General features: G+C 42.3%; 1 protein-coding gene across 1 annotated transcript; it reads right to left on the reverse strand.

The window, feature by feature from the left end:
• Positions 1 to 450: 450 nt before the first annotated feature.
• On the reverse strand, positions 451 to 13,695 carry LOC129053327 (adenylate kinase isoenzyme 6-like). The gene is given in 3 exon segments (XM_054545378.1): positions 451 to 997; positions 13,189 to 13,342; positions 13,458 to 13,695. Coding segments are annotated over 3 exon segments (939 nt in total).
• Between the last annotated feature and the right edge of the window lie 5,207 nt (positions 13,696 to 18,902).

The following is an 18,902-nucleotide window of genomic DNA, read 5'->3' on the forward strand; positions in this document are numbered from 1 at the left end:
TTCTATGATGTCGGCAGAGTAATATCAACAAGAATCATTATAAAGTAGCTGGCCTTATAAGTCAAGAGTTATGATATTTGACCACTGTTAATCCATTTCTAGATCTGATCTAGATTATTTTCTTAATTATTTATTTATTTATTTATTTTTATTTCTTTTGAGATGGAGTCTCACTCAGTTGCCCAGGCTGGATTGCAATGGCGCGATCTCAGCTCACTGCAAGCTACGCATCCCTGGTTCATGCCATTCTCCTGCTTCAGCCTCCTGAGAAGCTAGGACTACAGGCACCCACCACCGTGCCCCGGCTAATTTTTTTTTTTTTTTTTTTTTTTTTTTTTTGTATTTCTACTAGAGATGGAGTTACACCGTGTCAGCCAGGATAGTCTTGATCTCTTGACCTGGTGATCCACCCACCTTGGGCTCCCAAAGTGCCAGGATTACAGGCTTTAGCTACTGCACCCAGCCAATCTGATCTACATTATTTTCTGGCTCTTCTGGTATATTGCTGGGCAACTGATGCACGATTTCTTCCTTGTGGGATGTTGTGGCTTCTTCATAAAGGACTTGAATAATCTCACACTGAATATTGTCTGTTAGAGTCTTCTCATTATAACCCCTTGTTTCAAGTCTTTCATACAATACATTGGTATCTGTCCTCAGCACAAAAACTACATGAAACCAGCATTTAGGGAAGAAGTCAAAACAGTGGTAATCAACAATAACTCCACCTTCTCTCATTTGGTTATCTAACTCATCAACTACTCTGTTTTCATCTAAAATGTGACAATCATACTCTTCATCATAGCCATCATACAATTGCTCCTATCAAGATAAATCACCCACATCAATGTATTTCAGTCCTGATATTGATGCAAGTTCTTTGCCTAGTATGGTTCTTCCAACCCGTGGGGTACTGGTGAGCAGGATGCTGAGAAGCAATGATGGCTTGCCGCGATGGCTCTGAGTGCCTTGTTCACATGTCCTTTGCACTATTGTTCTTGGAATTTCCAAACGAAATCCCAATGCCTCTCAATACCTCCACAACACCCTTCACACATCTTTGACTTGAGAAACCACATATTTATTTAAAAATTACATAACATAGAGGTCTCCAGAAATGTGCGCAGATTTCCCCAGATTCCCAAAACTAATGAAAATTAGTCAGATCATGTAGGTTCTTACAGATTCTGGGAGGACTTTGGTTTTCAGTGTGAATGCACTGGAAGATTCTGGGAAGGAGAAAGGAAGCCATAGAAGATTGAAAAGCATAGTAAGCATGGGACAGGAACATGTTTCTCTGTGACAGCAAGAAAAATAAAATTAGGCTTTTCTAAAACAATTTCCATTAGAACAGAGATGACCAAACCATATTTAAACTCTGGCTTTCTCTGTGACCTTTGGACCTCTCCCATGGTTTACATGCTCATTTTTTTTCACCTTGCTTTGTATATGGCTGTTGCCTCCTCTCTTTTCACAATGCAGGAATTTTTTCTTTGCTACAGACTATCCACCAGAGTTTTTTTTTCTTCCCCACAATAGTAATTGGGCTCACCAGAAAATGCCAAACTCCCAGCATCTTCATCTGGAAAGAATTAAAGCTGTAGTGTATGCGTTGAAATGTTTTTCCTTTCAAGAGATTGCCTAATGAATAGACATGGAGTGCTGAAGCACATGATGGAGTCATACAGATAACAGTTGTGTCTGATGAGAAGAAAGAAAACTGCAGCACTAGAGAGGCTGCAATACCACAGACAGTCAACTGGGGAAGAAAATAGGTAATCAATCTAAAAACAGTGAAACAAATTATCTTTAACTGAGAACTACACCCAGATTTATAGAAGACATACCGAGAATACATCTGTGAAGTGCCCAGAATCTATAGCCTGGCTGATTGCTGTCAATATCCCCCTTTACTAAGGCAGGTTTTTTTTTTTTTTTGAGAAAGAGTTTTGCTATGTAGCCCAGGCTGGAGTACAGTGGAGCAATCTCAGCTCACTGCAACCTCTGTCTCCTGGGTTCAAGCGATTCTCTTGTCTCAGTCTCCTTAATGGCTGGGATGAGAGGTGCACACCACAATGCCCAGCTAATTTTTTTGTATTTTCGGTAGAGACGGGTTTTGCTATGTTAGCCAGGCTGGTCTCAAAATTCTGGCCTCAAGTATCTGCACGTCTTGGACCCCAAAGTCCTGGGATAACAGGATGAGCTACTGTGCCCAGCCATGGCAGGCTTTAAATGCTAGATTTGATGTACATTGTATAATTTTCCAGATCTTATAAAAAAATTACAATTCATATGAAGAAGGTGGGAAATACACTTCACTGGAAGAAACAGAATAAATATCCAAAAGTTGACTCTTAAGAAATGAAGATTTTTGCATATCTGATAAAGAATTAAAAAAAATTAAAAGTTTTTAGTGAAGAAAAATAAAACAAAAATAAACAATTGAATAATATTTAAAAATAATAAATGACCAAAATGTGATGTCAACAAAGAGATGAAACCTTTTTCTAAAAACCCAACAGAAATTGTGGCATTGAAGGATCCAATAACTGGCATTTACAAATTCACTACAGAGACACAATAGCAAAAAATGAAGCAAAAAAAGAATCAGAAAATTAAACATATATTATTCACAAATATTTAGGCCTGGAAACTAGTTTTTGGAAAAAAATGAGTGTGAAATATGAGACTTACTGGACATCATCAAGTAAACCAATATATTCAGAGAAAGAGTCTTATAAAAAGAATATAGGAAGAAAATGACATAAATGTTATTTGGGAGAAAAAGAGGGGATGCTGAGAACCTTACACGTTTCTGTGATGAAACAAAAAATACTAGTAACCAAGAATAATTGATCTGGAAAACACTGTACTTCAAAAATTAGAAAAAATAAAACGTTTTTAAGTTTAAAATAAAAAATCTAAGGTTGCTTACTACTAGAATAACCCTAGAAAAAAATGCTTAGGATAGTCAATTATGTTGAAACATTAAATGATGCTGGACAGCATCATAAAGCCATAAGAAAATATAAAGCTCTCTGTTAAATATAAATATATACACTGATATAAAATTTGCTGTTGTAATAATAATGGTGTATAAAATTCTTAAATCTCTGCGAAAATACACACAATATATAGCGATATAATTTGTAACATTAGTAAGAGAGTGGTGGAAGTAAAAATCAATATATTTTGTATGCTGTTAGCTTGAAGTTGAAGGGAAAAGCTGTTTGCCCTGGGGACCTTAGCACTGGGCAAGGGATGAGATAAAGCTGCCATTTTGTCTCCCTTAGTTTTTCCATCACCCTCTATTCTGCATAGGGATTTTTCTTGGTCTGGAAGAATAGTCAGTGTGGCCAGGCTCTGTTCTGCACAGACAGACAGGTGTAGGTAGGCATGGCATGTATAGAGGGGGCCTGAGATTCTAAAAGGAATTAAATATTCAAAAAGTGGAAAACTGAGAATTTTGGGAAAGATTCTCAGGGCTTTGGGCTGGGTAAATCGCAAGTCCTTGCTTCCAGCCATGCGGTTTCTTATCAGAGTTGTTGGGGCCATCTTCCTGCAGGTGTGCCTTAGGGAGACATTGCAGGAGATTTAGCCAGTGCTTATGGTCCATGAAGAAATGCGTCACTGCACCTGCTTCTCACTGCACCTGAACAGTAACATGCCAAAACACTTCCCAGGGCTGCAAAACAGTGAGGAGCTGCAGGAGGTCTTGGGGCTGTGTATGAGGGAAGGCTGGATTGGAAGTTGGGTAGACTGCCCAGAGGAGGGACCCCAAAAGAAGGGCCAGGCAGCACTTCCCCAATCCTTGGAAGTCTTGTGTCACAGATAAGCATGTGAATGTAGGGTTGGAGCACAGACCTCCTTCTCAGCCTGTCACACCAACACCTTATAACTTCATAGCCCACAAGTTAAAGAGCAGAGTTGTGATTCTAAAAAAAATCTGGCAGTACCAAGCCAGGCTTGATATCAGCCCAATCAAATTCTGTAAAGATAAATGATGTCTTGTGGGGAAAAAAAAAAAAAAAACTTAAAAAGATTCACAGTATTTGAGTGAAGAAATCTGCCCAGTACAGCACCAATTGCTGTGGTGAGATTCACCTGGTTGTAAAGCAAAATCTCTCATGTACTCATATTCCCTGGGGAAAAGCCACTCATGTTCCCAGGGTTTACCTGCTTGCTAAGAGGAATTGTGGAAAAGATTTGTAGCTCAATGGTGCCCGTAGTTGCTCACAGAACCTTTCTTCTTTCCCAAAACAGCCACCATTAAAATTCAGTGAAACACACACTGGAAGATAGTCCTGAAGTTGGAGGCCCTGAGGAGTCCTCAGCACACCCCTGCATTAGGGCTGCCCAAAAAGGCAGCTCTAAATACTCCACCTACCCAAGACACTAGTGGACAAAAAGCAGTTAGCCTTGTCTGCTCCTCAAGACCCACATGTGATTCAGAGGGATTTGGCAGAAGATTCTTCATAAGAAAGGATCTCTGCCCACCAGCAGACAGGAGAGTGTGTTTGTGTGAGAGTATGTGTGTGTGTGTGTGTTGAAATTAGAACCCCAACTAATGTGTTCCTTATGGAATTTGAAAATGGAAGCCTAAAGTTGAAAATTAAAATCACCCAAGAAAGCATCTTGCAAACTATCTGTGCTAGATGCGATGTTTTAGGGTACAGGGCCCTGGTAACATCCTACATCCCTCTCCCTGAAAGAGCTACACACACTATTCAAGGCCTGCTTCCACATAAGTCACTCCCAAGAGCATCTTAAGAGCCTGGACCCATCTGCCAACTTCAGCAGGGCTGACTAAACTGCTTGTTTTTCCCGAGTATCTTCTCCAATGACGTGAGAGGTGGGGGAGACATTGGGGCCAGGATTGAAAAGAGGGAAGGGGAGCATGGAGGCCAGAGGCTGAGGACCAGGTTTTCCCACCTGGAGGGGTCTGGCCTAGAGGCACTCAAACCAGGGTCAAATTTAGGTGGAGACAGCTGGCCTTGGGTGGCCCTGTGCTACCACCAGCCTTGAGTCCCTCAAACAGTAGGAAATGAAAGAATGGCTTGGAGATGAGCCTCACTGACTGTGTGCCTCCTGAGTACATCTTGCCAGTGACCCAGGAGGGACCATGGTGTCTCCAGAGCCAAGACTGGAAGGTGGAACTCCCAAAGGGAGCAAAGAAGAGGGTCCTAGGTGAGATGAAGGGCTTATTTCTACTTGACCATTCTTGAAGTGCTTTCAGTGCCTAAAAGTGATTAGCATGAGCATCTGGAACCCACTTCCTGGAAACTGCAAGATGCAAGGGGATTTCATGTACCTCTTTGTAATTACAGACTAGTACAAGAAGGGCCCCATCACTGCATCCACATGGGGCTTTTACTGCGTCCAGTAAGTCTCTGCCAGCTCCCCACAAACTCCTGGGATGTCATTTTTTCTGGGTCTGTGGACAGACAACCAGGGCACTTGCTCAGTGCCCACTTCCTCCTTGTAGGCCTACAGCCTATTGCTCAACCCCAAGCCCACTAGCCCTTGCTTCCTAAGCCATTCCCCACTGGAGCTGCTCAAGTACCACAGCCTGAACTTCATAAAACACTTTGTCATGCCAAGAAAGAAAAGGTAAGGCTGCCGGGCATGGTATCTCATGCCTGTAATCCCAAAACTTTGGAAGGCCAAGGTGGGCAGATCACAAGGTCAGGAGTTTAATATCAGCCTGGCCAATACAATGAAACTCCATCTCTACTAAGAATGCAAAAATTAGCTGGGCGTGGTGATGCATGCTTGTAGTCCCAGCTGCTCGGAGGCTGAGGCAGAAGAATTTCTTGAACCCGGGGGGTGAAGGTTGCAGTGAGCTGAAATCATGTTGATTCACTCCAGTCTGGGTGACAGAGTGAGGATTCTTCTCAAAGAATAGAATAGAATAGAATAGAATAGAATAGAATAGAATAGAATAGAATAGAATAGAATAGAATAGAATAGAATAGAATAGACAGACAAAATAAAATAGAGTAAAATATAAAATAAAATATAAAATAAAATAAAATAAAATGTAATGTCACTGTTTCATCTCCCTCTGACATGTGTCAAGTTACAGGGGCTTATGGGATGAACCAGCCAGCCAAAACTCCAGAGTTTCTGCCCAAACAATCTACCCCCACTGCTTGAGTTCCCTCTAGGGAGCTGTCAGTATGACAGGGGGCATCCCTGAGAGTGGTGGCCATTTGCTTCTATCTGAACTCAGTGCAGATTATCGGGGCAAGAAGATCCTACAGCAGATGGAAGTCTCAGAGAAGTAGATTATGGCAGTGTTCTGGGCTCAGTGGGCTGTGTATCTCCCTCTCCCCCGATTGTCACGAGTTCCAGAACCACACACTCACCCAGATCACTGCTCCATTGCATGTGTGCAGCTGGATGGCTCCCCAGGCAGAGGCTGCCATAGACCGCATGCACACAGAGAATGCCTACACCTTGAGGCTGTACTATGAGGAGAACATTCCTGAACAGGGTCATGCAGACTGATCCTGCCCTCAGTGTCTAGTATCCCCTTCCTCCTGTGTACTAGACAGAATTCTGTGCACTTTCCTGGAGGCTCCATGCTGGGTCTGTTCATTTGGAAGTTTGAGGTTGTCCATAGGCAGGTAACAAAAGAGACTTCTCCTCCATTTGGAAAAAAAAAAGAAAGAAAGAAAAGGGAGACTTCTCAGAGCACATTGTGGGGCACAGGCTGAGCCTTTGCCTCCCTCCCTTGTCCCTCTATGGTCCCAGGACTGAAACAAGGAGCTGCAGACAATGAGGGAACTGCTCTGCAAGAACTAGCCTGAGTGGCTGCTTCAAAAAAGAACCACAGTCAAAGTGCCTACAGACCCTAGTGACTGACTGGCAGCCTCAGTCCCACCTACCATCTGCAGGCAGGTTTTCTGGCTGACAGAATGAAACCAAGGAAAGCAGGAATGAATCCAGCCCTCTCAGTCACCCCGAAGGCTGTCTGGGGTTCCCTGCAAGGCCTTCTAGCTTTCTGCTTCTTGGAAGACCACCCAAGCATCTTTTTCTGGCCTTGGAGACTTTGATTCTCTGGAAGAAGAAGGCCCTACATTTCACTAGGCTAAGCGGCCAGGTCCATCCAGCTCTCCCCCTTCAGTAACAACCAATGGGCTCTCACCTGGGCACACACTGCCCAACCTTGGCCCTTCTAAGGCAGGAGCTCATTTGTCTTACAGGTTCAGCTTACGAGGGCTTAAAAGTTATCAGTGCTGTTATTAAGATAGAGAAATTAGGGGGAAAGAATTGCCTTGAAAAATTTCCCCTAATCTTACCTTGGAGATCATCAGCACAGGTGACAGCATAGGCAGGGCTTCTGAGGATGCTGGGGGAGAGTGCCCAGCCTGTCCAGTAAGCTGGTCCTTGCCAGAGGTGGCTCATGACCCAGGCCCTGAAAGAAGCAGACAGACATCCCAGCAAGGATCTGGGGTGTATAGATCAGGGCAGCCCAGGCACACTGATGGTGGCTTGGCACTACCTCCCATCAAGAGGTGTCACCACAGCTGACCCTTGGAGCCAGGGGGTGATTTTCAATGTGTGCAAGGCAGTCAGCTCCATCAGCTGTACAGCCTTCAGCACTCACTTCACCTTGGACATCTCACCAGAAAGCAGTGGGTACCGGCCAATGCAGAAGCTTTGCAAAGTGGGACAGAACATCATGGTGTGGGGGATCTGGGGCCTGCCTGCTCATCTGAGCATTGCTTCCTGAGGGTGTGCTTTGCAACCAAACAGTGACTGTTTTCATGTTGTCTATTTATTTATGGGTTTAAAATATCCTAATATTTCATTTATACTAGTTTCAGGCTTGTATTTGTGTATTTGTAAACATTTTATTAGAAGAAAGATGGCTTCAGACAACAAAATTTTAGAAGATCTTAAGGTGGCATAGACTTTCATGACACAACAGCTACTGTTGACCTCTTTTTGCTACCTTTGTGCAAAGTATACACAGAAAGTGCAGCCAGAGGTGATGAGGCCAAGTGTCTAGAGCAGAACTGCCTGGGCTTGCTTGCTTGTCTGCCATCAGGTGGACTCTGGCTGTGAGGCGGTTCCCACCCTGGATCTACACCCCCCACCCCCTCTCCTGAGTAACCAACACAAGGCAGTGCTAATTAGCGGGTGAGTGATGGGCATCAGGAACCCCAATACCATCTGGGAAGATTTGAACGTCATCTAGGCTGGGGCTGTGGGGGGCAGGAGCTGTGGCTCTCTTCACTTGTTATGGCACCACCCACAGATGCATCTGCCCTGTGCTGTTTCTCCAGGAATCAGCTGCCCATGGTCCTGAGCCTGTCATGCCATGCCTGCTACCTCACACTGCTTGTGTTTGAAAAAAACATCCTGAGATGGTACCGCTGGATGTGAGCACTGGCAAGAGGACAGCACCTATGTCCTGGGGGATTAGGAGCGGACCAGATAGCTCCCGACTGCCTCTAGAACAAGTCAGGGCTGGTTCTGCAATTAACGACATCTCCCAAAAGATGTGTTGGCAATGGCTCAAGGAATATTTGATGCAGAGGTCTAAATGAAGACACATGAATGGAGTGTGTGGATATCAATTAGCAGCTGGCAAACAGGTGCCTCCAAGGCCTCATCCTCCAACAACTGTGGAACATGCCCAAGCCATGAGTGTATACACCTAGAGTGAATACATCTGGCTGCTGCTTTTGCTGCCATTATCCCCAAGCTCAATCTCGCTTAAAATCTGGATTTTAAATAGAAAAGATAAGAGGCTTTTCTGTGTCCTGGAATAGGAAGCCAGAAACCTGTGTAGGGGTGGCACTGGGTGCACATTAGTTTTGTGACAGGATGAGAGTTGCAGTGGTTTTTTTAATCATGATAGCCTGGTCTGGTTGTAACTTTGAGTGATAGGGAGGGAGTCAGCAGTGGTGGACATGTAGACATCTACGTGCCCAACCCTGGCCTGCCTGCCCTCAGACATATCAAGAGGCACCACCACAGGCCCTGACTTGTCTCCTTACTCCTTGTATATCAGATGGGAATACCCAGAAGCTACAGTCTGAATGTATTATTCTCCCATTTTGACCTGAGCCACCTAACACACAGTGAGGGTGGGTGGGTGAAGGGCCCAGGGGAAAGCAGGGCTGGATCATGGATCCTGGTGGAAATTTAGTGATACAGGAGTGGTTGTCACCTCTCTGTGGAGCCCAGCTCCCTACCTGATCCTTGCCACACAGCCCCATCTACAGAGACCAGCTCTGGCAAGTTTGGGGATCCCTAAGGCCCGAGGCTGCTCCCTGTCACCCCTGTCTGTGCTCCTTATCTTTCCTGCTGTCAGAGCCCAAAATGAAGGGAGAGGTTGATGCCCTGTGAGCCTGAAGGAGTTGTTTCTGTCTGGGGTTTTGCATAGAGTTACTTATCAATATGCTCTGTCCAGGTGTCATTGTGGATGGGCACTTCTTCAAGATGGAAAACCAAGTCTCACTGAGTTGCAAGAGCCATACTAGCCCTTCTCCACATCCCCCACTGTGGGCTTTCACTTATCTCCCATGCTTGAATTTTTTAACATACATATTTTTATATATATACACACACACATACATACACATACAGGTCTCACTCTGTCACCCAGGCTGCAGTGCAGTGGCTGAATCATGGGACACTGTAGCCTCAAACTCTTCAGCTCAAGTGATGCTTCCACCTCAGCCTCTCAAGTAGCTAGGACTGCAGGCAAGCAACGCTACACCCAGACAATTTGTAAATCTTTTTCTAGAGACTGAGCATACTTATGTTGCCCAGAATGGTCTTGAACTTCCGGGATCAAGCAATCATCCCACATTCAACTCCCAAAGTTTTTAGATTGCAGCTGTGAGCTACCAAACTCAGCCAAAAATATATTTTTTAAAGAACCGTTACATCCAAATTATGAGTTATGATCGCACCACTGCTCTCCAGCCTGGGCACCAGAGCAAGACCTTATATCCAAAAACAAAGCAAAATGAAACAAAAAAAATACTTACAACAAAATTAAACTTTGAAGATTGTGTCATCTGTGTGCAGCCCTGCCCTCCAAGCTATCAGAGTTAAATATAATGATTATTGAGAAAACAGTTAGATAGTATAAAGAAATTTATGTATATTCTCCAGCTGAGACTGAGTTATTCTAAATGTGGCCCAAATATTTTCTCACCACTACCTTCAGAATCTAAACTAGCAAGTCAAATCAGAGAACCTGCAGAGGACAGTTGGTCATTTTCAAGTAGAAAGAGAATTATCCCCTCGACGAGTTGGTGGGTGCAGCACACCAGCATAGCACATGTATACATATGTAACTTACTTGCACATTGCGCACATGTACCATAGAGTCTAAAGTATAATAATAATAAAGGAAAAAAAAAAGAGAATTACCCCCATTAGTAAGAGTAATACAGTGATTCTCAAAAACAGAAGTCAAACTGAGATGCAGCACAGTCAGGTCACAACTACCGTGGCATAACCTCCTCACACAGAATGGTTGAGGAGCCTTTCTTAGATTTGCAAATTTGGGCAATATAATTCTCGCTTATTTATTCCCAGCCCTTGCTTCCCACCTGATTCCCAATGGCCACCTCACGATGTGGTCAGCAATGGTGTGCAGTGTGGTAAGAGAGGGGCTCAGGGATGGGACGAGGGTCTTTACTACCTTATCAAAATGCTTAAAAAGTTGTGAAAAAAGTGTCCAAATGTTCTACTTCCTACCTTTAAATAGCTGCTAAGATGTGTTATGCAACAGATCAAGGAAGGGGAAGAACAAATGCATTTCAAGTCTCAGCTCACTTCTTAATTAGCTGTGATACTCTGGGCATGTGACTCCAACTATTTGAGCCTGTTTGCCTGTTCACCCAAGACAATCCTAAGCAAAAATAACAAAGCTTGAGTCATCATGCTACCCAACTTCAAACTATATTACAAAGCTATAACAGCCAAAACAACATGGTACTAGTACAAAACAGATATATAGACCAATGGAACAGAACAGACACCTCAGAAATAACACCATGCATCTACAACCATCTGATCTTTAATAAACCTGACCAAAACAAACAAAGTGGGAAAAAAATTCCTATTTAACAAATGGCGCTGAAAAAACCAGCTAGGAATATGCAGAAAACCGAAACTGGACCCCTTTCTTACATCTTGTACAAAGATTAACTCAAGATGGATTAAATTTTTTTTGTTTCGTGGGTTTTTTTTGAGATGGAGTCTCACTTTTTTGTCCAGGCTGGAGTAGAGTGGATTGATCTCGGCTCAATGCAACCTCCATTTTCAAATAGAAAGGGAAATACCTTTCTAGCAATTCTCCTGCCTCAGCCTCCTTAGTAGCTGAGATTACAGGCACCCACCCCTACATCTAGATAAATTTTTGTATTTTTAGTAGAAACAGAGTTGCACCATGTTGACCAGGCTGGTCTCGAACTCCTGACCTTGTGATTCGCTTGCCTCAGCCTCCTAAAGTGCTCAGATTACAAGGGTGAACCACTGCACCTGGCTGGATTAAAGTCTTAAATGTAAAAACCCAACCCATAAAAACCCTAGAAGAAAACCTAGGCAATACCATTCAGGACATAGGCATGGACAAAGACTTCATGACTAAAATACTGAAAGCAATTGTAACAAAGAAAAATTGACAAATTAGATCCAATTAAACTAAAGAGCTTCTGCACTGCTAAAGAAGCTGTCATCAGTGTGAACAGGCAGCCTACAGAATGGGAGAAAATTTTTGCAGTCTATCCATCTGACAGAGGTTGAATATCCAGAATCTAGAAGGAACATAAACAAATTCACAAGAAAAAAACAAACAAACAATACCATGAGAAAGTGGGCAAGGGATATTAACAGACTCTTCTCAAAAGAAGACATTTGGCTGGCTGAGGTGTCTCGGGCCTGTAATCCCAGCACTCTGGGAGGCTGAGGCAGGAGGATCATGAGACCAGCCTGGCAAACTTAGGGAAACCTCGTCTGTACTAGAAATACAAAAAATTAGCTGAGTGTTTGGGTGGGCCCCTGTAATCCCAGCTTCTCATGAGGCTGAGGCAGGAGAACCGCTTGAAGCTGGTAAGCGGACATTGCGGTGAGCTGAGATCTCACCACTGCACTGCAGCCTGGGTAACAGAGCAACACTTCATCTAAATAAATAAATAAGTAAATAAATAATAAAAAAGATATTTATGTGACCAAAAAACATAAACCTTATTATCACTGGTCATTAGAGAAATTCAAATCAAAACCACAATGAGATACCATCTCACGCCAGTTAGAATGGCAATTATTTAAAAGTCAGGAACCAGCAGATGCTGGTGAGGCTGTGGAGAAATAGATATGCTTTTACACTGTTGGTGGGAGTGTAAATTAGTTCAACCATTGTGGAAGACAAAGATCTAGAAAAAGAAATATCATTTGACCCAGCAATCCCATTACTGGGTATAGACCCAAAGCATTATAAATCGTTCTACTATAAAGACACATGCACACATATGTTTATTGCAGGATTGTTTACAATAGCAAAGACTTGGAACAAACCCAAATGCCCATCAATGATAGACTGGAGAAAGAAAATTAGGCACATATACACTATAGAATACTCTGTAGCCATAAAAAGATGAGTTCATGTCCTTTGCTGGGTCATAGATGAAACTGGAAATCATCGTCCTTAGCAAACTAACACAGGAACAGGAAATCCAACACCACATGTTCTCATTCATAAGTAGAAGTTGAACAGTGAAAACACATGGACACAAGGAGGGAAACATCACACACTGGGGCCTGTCTGAGAATGGTCAAGAAAAGGGACAGCATTAGGAGAAACAGCTAAAACATGTGGGGCTTAAAACATAGATGGCGGATTGATAGGTGCAGTAGAGGTGCACAGTGGCTCATGCCTGCAATCCCAGCACTTTCTGAGGCGGAGGTGGGTGGGCCATCTGAGGTCAAGAGTTTGAGATAGGTGCAGCAAACTACTATGGCACATGTAAACTTATGGAACAAACCTGCACGTTTTGCACATGTATCCCAGATTTTAATTAAAAAAAAAAAAAAAAAAGCACTAAGTCTGATGGGGAGTGGGGGTAGGGGCAAGCGTGGGGGTAGGGGCGGGAGTGGGTGTGCCCTGGAACTTTATCCAGTCAGTGTAGGTGGCGTGGGAACCGCCCAATCAGGCACGCAGTTGGAGAGGAAGGGAGGGCGTGGCTTCCGGCGTTTGGCAGGAACTTTTTCTCTCTCTTGTACGGGAACTTGGGAATCTTCTCCACGTTGGGAGCTCCAGGAGACTTCCTCACAGTCTCTGTTAATAGCTCACAGTCTCTGTGATGCATAGCTAAGATACGAGGACATCCTGCAAGCTGTGAAATGGTGAGTACGGGGGTTCGGCATCCCAAGAGAAGAGATCAGGCTGTGAAACCGGCAGTACCTGCTCCTCCACAGTCATCTACGAGTCTCCCGTGCAGCTTGGCGGTCAGTCCCCTGTGGCCGCAAGATGGTGGCTGGGCCAGCAGCGGGGGTCCCCGCATCCCACCTCGTGCAGTCCTGTCCTCTCCCTGTGCGGAGTTCTGCTATGCGTCCACAGCCCCGAATACTCTCCAGATTGTTCAGGGATCCCAGTGGGTCATAAAGGCCGAAAAACCGACTCCGAGTGTGCGTGGGAGGAGCTGCGGCCCCAGGGATCTCCATTCTGTCTTATTAAAAATTAAAGGGAGTCCAGCCAGGAGCCGTGGTTCACGCCTGTAATCCCAGCACTTTGGGGGAATGAGGCAGGTGGATCACGAGGTCAGGAGATCTAGCCCATGCTGGGTAACACAGTGAAACCCCATCTCTATACATGTATGGATATATTTCCTGACCCTTAATTATATTCCATTAATGTGTATATATTGATCTCTTTTCTACAACTTGGCAGAATTTGATTATTAGTGTTAACAGTTTTATTATTACTTAGGATTTTAATTATATATGTAAAATTATAACATCTATGTGTAGAAATAAGCTTATTTATTTTCCAATTGAAATGTTTCTTTTCTTGTATTGCTCAATTATTCTCACCTGATTTGTATTGCAATTTTGATCAGAAGTAATGAACGCAGCTATCTTTGTCTTGTTCCTGATCTTAAGGAGAAAGCTTTTAGTCTTTCACCATTGCATGTAATGGTAGTTTTGAGGGTTTTTTTGGTACTTTTTAATGTTAAGGAAGTTTTAGTCTATATCTAGTTTACTAGATGCTCTTATAGAAACCTTTCGGATTATGTCAAATTTTTTCTCCATCAATTGAGATGATAATTTCTTTTTCCTAAAAATCATTCTACTGAGTTGGTATATTGCATTGACTAACTGCAGTTGTTAGAGTGAGAAAAATTGGTTTACGTCTTTTAATGTTTTAAACAATTCATCAGTGAAGCCATCTGATTCTCGACTTTTCTTGTTAGTATGATTTTGATAATTTATGCAGTCTTTTGCTAGTTACAGTTTGTATTAGACTTATTCAGGGAAATAGAAGGAATAGAACAAATATCTACCTCTATGTCAATAACTATGTCTGTGTTAATATGTGGGACAGAGCCCTTTTGGGTTGTCATGGCGGTATGTGCACAGGTGGTCTTTCTCAGCGATCTCTGGGCTGGTTTAGAGAACCCTCTGTTCTTCCACTCACCTCATTTCAGTGCTGGCCCTTGTTGGCAACAGCAAGCTTCTGCCCTGCACCAGAGGAAACAGAGTGTGACCGGATTAAAACTTTTTTGTCAATCTCCTGTGTGGAGCTCTGCAAAGACAGTAACTGGCAGCCAGATTTGGAAGACTTAGAGCTATTTCTGGCCATCAGTGATACTCCTTATACCCCATGCAACCTTCTGCTCCCCAGATGAGGCATAGACTTATGTCTGCACAGACCTTCAGCCTTGGAAGTCACCAGATAACAGCTCCAGGGCACAGAACAATCAATTCAGGTGGATGAGTATCACAGTTGTCTTTGCCTTCCTCCTTTGCCAGCCATGACCTGGTTTGTAAACGTGAGCTATCAGTATTCTAACAACCCAACAATCTGCTCCTCCTCAGAATGGGACAGCCTCATATGACATTCCCCTACACACAAAATTTGACATTAAATAGTTATCCTTTTGTATTTGGCTTGTTTTATGTAGTATAATATCTTCAAGTTTCATCCATATAGTAGCATGTATGAGCATTGCATTTTTTTTTTTTTTTTGAGATGGTGTCTCTTTTTTCACCCAGACTGGAGTGCACAGCAATGCAATCATGACTCACTGCTGCCTCAATCTCCCCAGGCTCAAGCGATCCTTCTGACTCACATGGACCTCCCCTGTGGCTGGGACTCTAGGCACACCCCACCAAGGCCAGCAAACTTTTGTACTATTTGTAGAGATGGAATTTTGCTATATTGCTCAGGCTTGTCTCAAATTCCCAGGCTCAAGACATCCTCTCATCTTTGCCTCCCAAAGTCCTGAGATTATAAGCGTGAACCACCATGCCCAGCAGCATTGCATTCATGTTTAGGCTAAATAATATTCCGTTGTGTATCTATACCACTTTTTTTATCTGTTTATCTCTTAGAAGATATCTGGATTTGTTTTTACATTTTGTACTGTAAATGATACCGCTATAAAAATAGGTGTGAAAGTATCAGTGCATGAGTGAATAAAATTTAAAAACCCAAACACATCTGTGCATGCAGTTCTTAAATTGAATAACAGAGGTCAGGCATGGTGGCTCACACCTGTAATCCCAAAAGTTTGGGAGGCTGAGATGGGCACATCACTTAAGCTCAGGAGTTCAAGGCCAGCCTGGGCAACGTGGAAAAACCCTGTCTCCACTAAAAATTTAAAAATTAGCTGGGCATGGTGGTGCATCCTTGTAGTCCCAGCTATTCTGGAAACTGAGGAATGAGAATCGCTTAAGCCCCAGAGGCAGAGGTTGCAGATTAAGTCCTTGCATTTAATTATTTTGGATACTTCTGTAGTTGAAACATATGGAAGTGGTCACCTGTTGCTGAAACATACAGTAATTCTATATGGAACTTTCTGATATACTGCCAAACTATTGATCACAGTTGATAAACCATTGGTCACAGTTGATAAACCATTCTCACTAGCCATGCACCAGGGTTCCACTTCACCCATATCCTAGCCAGCATCTTTTTCATTTTTGTTGTTTTGGTTTTTATATAGCCACCCTAATAGATGTAACGTGGTACCTTATTGTGGTTCTGATGTGCATGTCCCTCAGGACCGGTGATGCTGAGCATTTTTCTGTAGGCTTATTGACACAATATAGATTCAAGTCCTCTTTCTTTTTATAAATACTGTTGTTGGTTTTTTTTTTTGTTGAGTCTTAGAAGTTCTTTATATTTTCTGCTTATTATATTACACCTTATGTACCTAGTCAGATACATGATTCGCAAATCTTTTCTCCCATTTGCTGGTTGTCTTTTAACTGTGTTGTTCATGCTTTTTGTACCAAATTTTAGTAGAAGTGAGTTTTTTTTTTTTGGTATCAAAATACATGAACAACAGAGTGTTTTCATATCAAAAAAACACAAAAGATTCACATTTTAATTAAGTCCAATTTATGTTTTTCATTTTGTGGCCTATGCTTTTGGTGTAACAGTCAAGAAACAATCAGCAAATTTAATGTTGTAAGATTTTTGCATATTCTTTTTCCTAAGAGTTTTTAAAGTTTAACTTTTTAAAACTTTTACAGTAGGTTTGGGGGTACATGTGAAGGTTTGTTATGCAGTAAACATATGTCACAGAGGTTCAATGTACATATGATTTCATCACCCATGTATTAAGAACAGTACCTGATAGATATCTTTTCTGCTTCTCTCCCTCTTCCCACCCTCTAACTTCAAATGGACCCCAATGTCTGTTGTTTTCATCTTTGAGTTTGTACGTTCTTATTTAGTTCCTACCTAAAACTGTGAACGTGCGGTATTTGGTTTTCTGTTCCTGTGTTAGTTTGCTAAGGATAATAACCTCCAGTTACATCTATGTTGCCATAAAAGACATAATCTCTTTATTTTATGGCTGCATAGTATTCCGTAATGTGTATGTGGCACATTTTCTTAATCTAATCTGTTACGGATAGTATTTAGATTGATTCCATGTGTTTGCTCTTGTCAATAGGGCTGCAATGAACATTTCCATGTATGTGTCTTTAAGTTAGAATAATTTCTATTTATCTGGGAATATACAGAGTAATGGGATTGCAAGCAGAACTATTGAATGATGGTTCTGCTGTTAGCTCTTTGAGGAATTACCAAACTGCTTTCCTTAATGGTTGAACTAATTTACACTTGCACCATAAGTTCCCTTTTCTCTACAACCTTGCCCACATTTATTGTTTGACTCTTTAACTATAGCCATTCTGACTAGTGTGAGATGACATCTCATTGTGGTTTCTTTCTTTTTTTTTTTTCTTTTTTGATGTGGAGTCTCACTCTGTGACCAGGCTGGAGTGCACTGGCATGATCTCAGCTCACTGCAACCTCCATTTGCTAAGTTCAAACGATTCTCTTGCCTCAGCCTTCTGAACAACTGGGACAACAGGCGCACACACCACACCCAACTGATTTTTGTACTTTTGGGAGAGATGGGGACTCACCATGTTGGCCAAGATGGTCTTAATCTCTTGACCTCGTGATCTGCCTGCCTCAGTCTTCCAAAGTCCTGGAATTACAGACTTGAGCCACCAAACCTGGCCGTCTTGTTGTGGTTTAAATTTTCATTTCTCTAATGATCAGTGATGCTGAGGTTTTTTTCATACTCTTCTTGGTGATATACATGTCTTCTTTTGAAAAGTGTCTTTTCATGTGCTTTGTCCACATTTTAATGAGATTTCTTTTATTGTAAATTTAAGTTCCTTATAGATGCTGAGATAGTAGATCTTTTTCAGATGCATAATTTGCAAATGTTTTCTTCCACTCAGTAGGTTCTCCATTTTCTCTGCTGATAGTTTTATTTTCTGGTATGCAAAAGCTCTTTAGTTTAATTACATCTTACTTGTCAATGTTTCCTTTTCTTATCATTGCTTTTGGTGTTTTTGTCATGAAATCTTTGCATGTTCCTATGTCCAGGATTGTATTGTCTGGATTGTTCTCTAGGGTTTTATACTTTTCAGTTTTATATTTAAGCCTTCAATCTTTAATTTATTTATCTATTTATGTATTCATTTATTTATTTATTTATTTATTGTATAAGGTGTATAGTAGGGGTCTGGCTTCATCTTCCACATATGGCTAACCAGTTATCCAGGCACAATTTATTGAATAAGTAATCTTTTTCTTATTGCTTGTTTTTGTCAGATTTGTTGATTATTACATGGTCACAGATGTGCAGCCTTACTTCTGGGTTCTCTATTCTGTTCCATTTCTCTATGTGCCTGTATATGTATCAGTATCATGCTGTTTTGGTTACTGTATCCTTGTAGAATAGTTTGAAGTCAGGAAACATGATACTTCTAGCTTTGTTCTTTTTGCTTAAAATTGCCTCATCTCTTTGTGCCTTTTTTTTTTTTTCCCACAGAGTCTTACTCTGTCACCCAGGCTGGAGTGGAGTTGCAGGATCTCAGCTCACTACAAGCTCCACCACCTGGATTTACGCCATTCTCCTGCCTCAGCCCCCCAAGTCACTGGGTTACTACAGGCACCCACCACTATATCTGGTAATTTTTTGTATTTTTAGTAAAGACAGGGTTTCACTGTGTTAGCCAGCATGGTCTTGATCTGACCTCACCATGTGCCTGCCACGGCCTCCCAAAGTGTTGGGATTACAGGCATGAGCCACCACTCCTGGCCTTCTGGTTTTATTTGAACTTTAAATAGTTTTGTCTAGCTCTGTAAATAATTTCATTGGCAATTTGAAAGGAATAGC

This window comes from Pongo abelii, chromosome Y (assembly GCF_028885655.2).
Source record: "Pongo abelii isolate AG06213 chromosome Y, NHGRI_mPonAbe1-v2.0_pri, whole genome shotgun sequence".
NCBI lineage: Eukaryota > Metazoa > Chordata > Mammalia > Primates > Hominidae > Pongo > Pongo abelii.